This window comes from Pundamilia nyererei, unplaced genomic scaffold (genome assembly GCF_000239375.1).
Source record: "Pundamilia nyererei isolate P.nyererei 1_Seehausen unplaced genomic scaffold, PunNye1.0 scaffold00133, whole genome shotgun sequence".
NCBI lineage: Eukaryota > Metazoa > Chordata > Actinopteri > Cichliformes > Cichlidae > Pundamilia > Pundamilia nyererei.
This window is the reverse complement of record NW_005187534.1, coordinates 1,054,815-1,063,608: the sequence shown is the minus strand read 5'-3', so window position 1 is coordinate 1,063,608 and position 8,794 is coordinate 1,054,815. Positions and strand designations below refer to the sequence as shown.

The following is an 8,794-nucleotide window of genomic DNA, read 5'->3' as shown; positions in this document are numbered from 1 at the left end:
TCACATCTGAGAGATGTTTTTTCCGACTCTCCCGGACGCTTTAAAAGTAAAAAATCAGCAGATAAATGACTAAGTAATGAAAAAAAGGAAAACATCTGTCCTTGACGTTAAAAACAGCTGGTGATTTTATCTAGATAAACACATGAAAACACTAAGCCCACAGACGATCACATGATCACCATCAGCTGCTGTTTGGGAACAAGGAATAACGTCTGGGTCGTTCCCGTACCAGGCTTCCTGCTCCATCCTCTCTCCCTTGTTTATTAATGAATCTATAAACATAAATTTTCTGTCCCCACACAGATATTCATGGGTGCAGTCGAACACTCAAACACGATTGGTCCAGGACCAAACATCTTCCCCCGACCTGTTCTACATATTCCACGCTCTGCATTTAATGGCTTAATAATAAAAACTATTATGATTAATGCGAATTAAAGTGACGGGAATATAATCCATTCATAGTAAACTGAGCTGCCTGAAGATCGTCCACCATCAAACCCCAAACCAGTGAAAACACGTTGAAAGCTGCTGTTTTAAAGGGTCGGGGGTAAAGCCTCTGTTTATGAGGGGCAGCCAATGGGAAAGATGCGAGCTTTAGTTTGGTTTCTGCTCTCGTCACGTCTGGAAAGAGGCGAGGTGATCCAACAAGGTTTCTCAGGAGCTGCTCAAACTTTCTAATTTACCCTTTGAAAGCAAAGTCGCTGCTCGGCTGAGTCGTGGTAGAAAAACAGGAAGCTGAGCTCCAGCTGCTCAGTTCATATATTTACACTTAGTTCTTTTTCATTATTCAATCCATTAAAATGTTTCTGTAAACCTGTAAATAAAAGTGAGTTTGATTATTTAGTTAAATTAAACCAGCCTGGTTTTTATTTGTGTTTGATAAATCGAGGTAAGAGAAGCTGATGGATCGTCTGAGCCTGACACACGTGGACGTTTCTGACCACAGAGAAACTTTTCATGACTTTCTTAGTTTCTTTTAGACCTTTTTCCTGACGTTAAATCAGAGTGAAAATAATGATAATAGTTCCTGTCTGGAAGAAAATCACAGCCGACATAAATAATCTGATTATGTGTAAACTGTAGTGACTGTAAGCGGGTGTCCTCTGGTGCGGAGAGCCTTTAACACATTTCCTCCTGAAGCAGCAGAAAAACGTCACTGGAGGAAATGCTGTCGGGCTTCAGGAGCTGTCAAAGGTTTTTGGTCCCTCTTGTTAAATTCCCAGGATCTGGAATGTAAAGCGGATCATGACTCTCAGCCCTCCGTCTCTAAATTCGCCACCGCAGCGTTCAGGAATCGACCGCGACGCTGCGTCTTCCTACGAGGTCAGCTGGCGGTGTTTTTGCTTCCTGCAGTGAACGACGGCTCAGAAACCGTTAATTAACGGGACCGTTTGCGGTTCTGAGCGACGAAGACGAGGCCGCCGGCTTCATTTGTGGGTCGATGCACAGCTTTCATCTTCATACAACAGAGGCTGCAGACAGAGAGGAAACAAGGACATGAGCGAGAAAACAAAATCTGTCTGACTGAACCGTCTGGTTTTATGTTACTTGATCGTCGGCTGTGGCTGTAGGAACAGAAACGTCCCACAAACACCCAGCGGTGCCTCACCTTGCTCTCCAGCACTCGGCCGAGCCCCGGGCTGCCCAGCTCCTCCAGCGTCTCTGCTGCTGGTCTGTTCAGGGTCTCCGGCAGCAGGAGGCCCAAACAGGCCGCCGACAGGCCGCTCAGACAGAACACGGTGAAGGGCATGGAGGTATGGAGGGCCCGCTGCGACACACACAGACACACAACCGGGACCTTTTACTGTCTGAACCCTTCAGCCTGTGTGTTTACACAGTGAATATTTACACACACTGATCAGAAGGTCCAAGAGTGAGATCAAAACATAAATCAAGAGCAAATTGTTTGAAAAGATCCTTAATTGTGTCCTGCTGGGGGATAAAAAAAAAAAAGTGTGTTTTTTTAATAAAAAGGTTGAAAAAGAAGCAAAGCAGCATCAGAGCTAAAAGAGGAGGACTGGTTAGACAGATGTGGCACTCCGCCTCGACCTGTGGAGAGATTCCTGCTGTCACATAATGTTGCATGTGCCAGCACAGATAAAGTCTGCACTCAGACTCACTTGGAGTTGTGTGATGTTTATTGGGGACAGAGTGCAGGTAAGAAAGCAATAACTAAGATGTGATTCAATAACGTGTCTCCAGTTCCTGCAAAAAGACTCCAAGGAATCGGACCTCCTACAAGATTACTGAGAAAATGAAATCACATCCAACTGTGAAACTAAATATTTGTTTTTACTTTGTTGAGCAAAATCTTCTTCTTCAGCAAATCTCTGGATAAGACCGAGTGACACAGGTCTCTACTTTCTGCAGAAATCTCCCCACAGATGTGACTCGTGAGCACGAAACACGATGGGAGATTTTTAAAAACACGCCGGCCTTTTCCACAACAATGAGAGTCGCTCGTTTTTCCCCTCGTGCCAACATTTCATAATGTAGTCCGTCTCGTATCGTTTGCTCCTCCTGAGGTCAGGTTTTCCTGCGTCTGTGAGTGTTGCCTTCACACTCTGTAAAACACCATTAACGACTGAGAAGCTGAGGTTTGTGGGTAAAAAGCCGACCTTCATCCGTTCAGATAAACTCCACGGCCTGGATGAGCCGTTTGATTAAAGGTCCCGCGCTCTGGCTCCGAATATCTACTGCCACGAGGACGCGATCAACACTCAGGTTTATCAATCGTGCTTTTATGGAAAGAAAGGCTCTTCAAAAGACACGGTCGACTTTGCTTTCACAGCTTCGGTATTTTGTTTTTTAATTGTTTCTGAAATGCAAATAAGATGAAAATAATGTAAATTATCTGCCACGGCAACAGGAAACTGCAGCTGTGACAGAAAGTTGCAGACGCTGTTCTTGCAGGAGATTACATATATTTTTAAAAGAAGAACATTAAGAGCTTTTTAGCTGAGATTTCTGTAAACGCGTGTTCGTTGAGCTTCCCTGTATCACCACTAGAGGTCACAGTTTATTTAGGTTTGGAGCACATGACAAAACGAGGTCAAAGGTCAGTGTGACACATTAAAAGAAGAAACCGAAACAGTCATTTTCTACTTTCATGTGTCACATGTGACTGTTTGACAGGATTTTATTTCCCTGTGAAACTAACATGTTTACACACTTTGATCTGTTAGAAATGTAACTCGTGTGAAAGCGAAACGCAGCAGGTACGAAGTACACAAAGCACAGCGTGTGTTTATAACTCAGACCTGTGGTTAGAGACAGCAGGACGGTGCACGAGGGCGGATAAATCATTACGGATAAACTTTCAGGCAGGAAAACCTGCAAACACATTAATCAGGAATGTGTGAATCGGTGAGGTCATTAATAAAACTGCATCAGTCAGTGAATGCAAACGATTTCCTGGAATGAGGTGTGACCTCGTCACTCAGACGAGCTGCACGAACTCCGTTTCCTTATAACTTTGCAGAAACAGCCTAACACAGATCAAAACCACAGCAGGACAATAAGTCCAGCAGACTTTCCAAGATCACGGCTGCGTTTTCCAGCATTTTTGGCCTCTGACGTCGCGCACCCAGCAGGGTGTAGTCAGGGCGACACTTCAGCAGTCAGTGAGTCATAAAAAGCTCCAAACAGATTTTCCCCTCAGCGTCTCGATGGTTTCACTTTGGAAATGCTTCACTTATTGTGACGTAACAGCCAGCGAACACTGAATGCCTCTGCGGCGCTGCGCACACTCCCTCTGAAGTTGAAGTACAAACACTGTTTCCTTCCTTTAACAAAAACGAGCTGCATCCACAGAGACGACAGGGCTGGTGGAGGGGATGTTGGCACACTTGAGGTTTCACCGTCTATCACTTTTTAAAATCCCCCCGCTTCGTTTCAGAGTACAGAAAGCATGGATGTTTGACCACAGGCTGACATCACACTAACACTGACAGGCCGACCGTTCTCCCAGCTCACCGCGCCCTCCAGTATAAATAACTCAAGACTTTAGCAAGAAGCTGATGAGCTGTCGAATGCAAAGATTCACACTTTAAGAAACCTGAGCCGGAAACCCCCACAGGCCTCGCTGATACTTTTACTATGTATGAGGCATAAATGCAACCGCACGAAGCAAACGGGGCGACTCGGCGCCTCGTCCTCTCGCCCCTGCACACACCGGCTAAAATATTTATACCAAGATGCACAAAATACATTTCAAAATAAAATCTCCTAAAAGAACAACATTTACAAGCTACCAGATGCCCTTCTTCATCATCACTTTCCCTCCTTTTTTATTATTAAACCCTGTTTTTAATGATCTGATCTCCATGCCAACAACAGCTCCAAACAGGAAATGCTGAAAAAGGAAGTGATACTGTTACCACTGCAAACGGGGAGCTGGTTGCTGCCTTTTCAGGCTCACAGCTTCATGTGAAAACACCAGCCTCCCACAGTCACAGGTCGCGCTCACATATTTCACTGTTTTGCATTTTAAACTCACATTTAAACGTCTGCTGGTTCCTGAGAGCTGCTGAGTGGCTCTGAAGATCAGATCGAGTGCTTCCTGCTGCTGGCTCAGGCTTGTTCCAGAGCATTTACTCCTAACCTCTCTCACACTCACAGCCTTACCATGGAAGGAACGAACGGTGCCAGGATTCCTCCAACTCTGCAGGACATGGAACAAACTCCCAGCCCAGCGTTCCTGAAACAAACAATCCGTGCACGTTAAAATCAGTCCGAGCGCACAGCTTTAGGACACGCTGACTTTGAAAACACAGGAATTATCACTTAATTGAAGGTCTGTGCCAGTGTGACGCTTTTAATCTGGCTTCAACCGAAATGAGACATTTACAAACTCTGGAGGCATCTCAGCAGCTTTAATCCCGTCGGTTTCAGATTAAAAGAGAAGACGTTTCCTAAAAGTTTCTGAGCTTGTGTTGATGCTACAGTCAGCTTTGACCCAACATACAGAAAAGGCTCAATATTTTGTTCCTGGACGCCGACTGAACGCCCACCCAGGTCTCATTAACAGCAACGTTTTTATGAATGTGACCAAGAGAAACTACGTAAATATGCACCCGGCTCACCTGATGACTGTGGGGTAGAGCTCGGACGTGTAGACGTAGGCGATGTTGAACGCTGCGCTGACCATCAGTTTTCCCACAAGCGCCAACGACGTCACACTCAGCAAAGCTCCTGCCAACACAAACTCAAACTGAGAGCTTGTTCTGATTGTTCACCTCACAGCAAAAACTCATCTCGTTCCCTCCCCGAGGAGCTTGATGATGTCACAAACCTGCAGCTCTGAACCCTTAAACTGACGGCTACAAATCTGCAGCACCAAAAATGTTTTCATGCAACCTGTGTGGTTTATTATTTACACAAGACAATTTATTAAATATTACAATAAAATCTGCTTCATGTTTAAGAATGCAAGCAGTTTATTATCTGATGAAATGTGCATCAGTTCGCCCGCTATTCCAAACACAGCATGTGTAGCCGGCAGCAGAAAGGTGCAAAGATGTGCTGGTTTAACCCGTTTCATGTCTTGCACTATGCGAGGCATAACTATCATTCTGTTCTGCTTACACAACAATCACACACTGTGACACTTCTATCCATGCATATGGAAATCAGTATTTTATGCCAAGTGTTTAACACCTAAACAAGCCTTTTGCAGTTTTTCTTCCACTGGACTGAAATATGTTACAGACGCAGGTTTCATCTCCACTTCCTCTTTACTTCAGAGTGAAGTCACTGACTTGTCAGGCTGACAAAGGCTCTTTCATACATGCACCGGCAGAGCTGCACCTTGGTAGGTGTTACCTAACGTGAGCAGTGCAAACATGTCTGAAGACGACTACTTCCTGCAGCTGCACATATTCCTCTGCAGTGCCGTCGAATATCAGAGCCTCACCTGCATTTTCAGGAATGAAGGTGGTGCAGAGGCAGGCGGAGCCAGCCAGGCACAGGAAGCTTGCCATGCTTTTCCTCCGCCCAGCCCTGCAGGACGAGACAGACATTCATGCAGGAGTTAGTGAGTAAGCAGCAGGAAGACCAACAGAAAACAGGAAGCAAAGTGAGGTTTTTCACACAGGCTCCACAGAAGTTCAAGCGCAGCTTCAAAAAGTTTGACTAACAATTTAAAATCCAAACAGGCTGTTTTTGGACGAGTTGCTCAGAGCTCATCCCTGTATTGCTGTGGCTGAGTCACACACCCTGTGGAGGAAGCTCATTTAAAGCTTGCATCCTCAGTCTTGTTCTGTCGGTCACTACCCACAGCTCACAGCCACGGCTGAGGGCAGGATCGTAGATCAGCCAGTAAATGCACAGCTCCACCTTCACTCTCTGACCAGGCTCGCTGGTGTATGAACCCTAGAGAGCTGCGAGGGGTTTGGGGCCTGACTGATCCCAGACCTGTTTCATTGGAAGCTCCTGATAAAGTCTCCTAAGCCAAACTGGTCGCTGTGAAAGGCTAAACATGATCTAAAAGACCTCTATGAACCAAGGGCTCATGCTACCACACAGGACCAGCAGCCACCTCCAGGAGAGGCTGCAAGGAGGAGGGTCGGGCAGAGGCACCGGTGCTTCCCTCGGTTAAATAAATAAAATCAATGAACCCTGTTTGATGTAGGATCTATTTTAAATGATTTTCTTACTGCTGTCTACATCCATCAAGTAAAAGCAGCAGCTCACATTACAGCTGAGCGAGGACGCCGGCTCACAGCTACAGTTACACCAAAGGTAGGAGCGTGGTGGGAACCATCCTCTTCACATATTTCACAGGTCACAGTTAAAATCACACAGCAAGTGTCGTGTGTGTGTGTGTGTGTGTGTGTGTGTGTCTCTCACCAGTGTTTGTTGATGAAGTATATGCAGAGTGGGTATGCCGGCAGCTCCACGAGGCCGTACATCGCCACATTAACATAACGGCTACCAGACGTCTCGCCGGCCCCCAGAGTCAGCCCGTAGTACACCAGACTGCAGGCGTACCTGACATACACACACACACAGACACACAAAATGTTTGTTGATAATATTTTAAAAAGACAGAAGAAACAAACGAGTTCATGAACCTGAAACTGTTCAAACTGACGACTCGTTAACAGAGCAAAGAAACGACTGTGCAGCATCACTTCTGCTGACTGTGCAGGAGACGCCTACTTATTTGAGGATTTCTTTATTTAGCTACTTCTGCTTGTTACTTCTCTTTAAACTTCTTTTTCTGTGATGCATTTTATATTTTTGGAAATACTGGAAAACCCCCAGTATAAGACCTTCAGATCATTTTTGTTTCACATACATGTGGTTGTTTAAGTGTATTAGAAGAAAAAACTGATCATTGGTATCGATTTCAATGATGCCGTCCTGCATCATTTCTACTTATTTTATGGTTAAATTCAGATTTTGCTTGTTTTAATTTAAGGGTTATTTTGTCTTTTTATTCCTTATAATCCTTCAGAAATGTTTTCACATCACTGGGATCTTCTGGAGAACGTCAGCAGGTCGACTGCGTGTGAGTCATTAAAAGATGTGTTCACAGGACGAGCAGAGCAAACGTGTTTACGGTGAAATCCTGTTTGTTGTGCTAACTCTGTGTACGTTCAGCACCTTCGACCTTTTGCTGTTTGCTATAAACGCGTCAGAAGACGCAAAAGGTCTGAAGTGTGGGAAAATCAGTCAGCCCGAGCTGCTCCACTTCTCTAAAAGAATGAATCAGCTGCTGAGGTTAGAGGCCTGCAGCACTGACGCTGTAACTCAAACTGAGCACAAAAGCAAAAGAGATGAAGTCTGTGAGCGATACAGAAAGTGTAAAAGCTGAGCAAAGATCAGCATCAGAGCCTTTTCTCAGGGACGAAGGCAGCAGGTGTGACGCACGGATCCAAACATGGCAACAAACCCCAAACTGCAGCGGCTCAGTTATGAACGTGTTTATTTAAAGGTTACGCCGAGCAGCAGCAGAAACAACAGGTTCAACTGTTACTGCAGAGAAAAGAGGAAATGCAGGAGCGTACAGAGACTGACACATGAGAGCACAACACGGCTCAGCTTCCATCATGAAGCGTCACCCTGCACCGCCCGACCGAGTCTGTGTGCATCAATAAGTCAAAGGAGATGAACCGAAGAGAAGTGAGGAAGAGGAGCAAAGCTAAAGCAAAAAGAGGAGCGAGCTGGATGTTTGGAGGTGTGGACTACATGACCTACGTGCCTCTACTCCCATGAGATAACATATGATGGTATGACTGCACTCTTTGTGTTTTGGCCTTCAAGAGGTGCTCCTATCAAAGCGCTCACTCTGTGGAATGTCCAGAAGTGCCGGGAAACACAGACTTCCTGTTCCTGTTAGAATTTCCACAGTGACACAGCCTACGTGTGGATTCTTATTCAACCCACAAAGTTTCTCTCTGCCTCCAACACAAGCAGCTTCTTCTTCTTCGTGCTCTTTATTCCTTCACAAGAGGTGAAAGCAGCCCGACAGCCGGGAATCCACCACAGACATGTTTTCTCTAAAGATTAGCTAAAAAAACCACAACAGACGTTGCAACAAAAAGCTGTGGTAATAATCTGCTAAGCCTAAAAATCACACCAGTTCCTTTCTAGGCATTTGCACAGGAAACATCCAACGGCCTCCGCCTTAGCTTACACCCTGCAACCATGGCCACATACAGGACTCACCCTAGGCTGGAGTTTCACCATAACACTCAGCACCATCCAAACTAGATCCAGCCAACACACATGAGACGACCTTTAACCTCTGACATGTCCCTAACAAACATTCCCTTTGCCCCACATT

At 45.5% G+C, this 8,794-nt stretch overlaps 1 protein-coding gene across 1 annotated transcript; it reads right to left on the bottom strand.

Moving 5' to 3' along the window:
* Positions 1-832: 832 nt before the first annotated feature.
* Positions 833-7,148, bottom strand: slc22a15 (solute carrier family 22 member 15). The gene is made up of 6 exons (XM_005743576.2): positions 6,853-7,148; positions 5,918-6,003; positions 5,088-5,196; positions 4,630-4,702; positions 1,613-1,771; positions 833-1,475 (listed from the first exon to the last, which is right to left on the bottom strand). Exons 1-6 carry the CDS (start codon positions 7,131-7,133, stop codon positions 1,431-1,433), a joined length of 753 nt encoding a protein of 250 aa, XP_005743633.1. The 5' UTR covers positions 7,134-7,148; the 3' UTR covers positions 833-1,430.
* Positions 7,149-8,794: the final 1,646 nt, after the last annotated feature.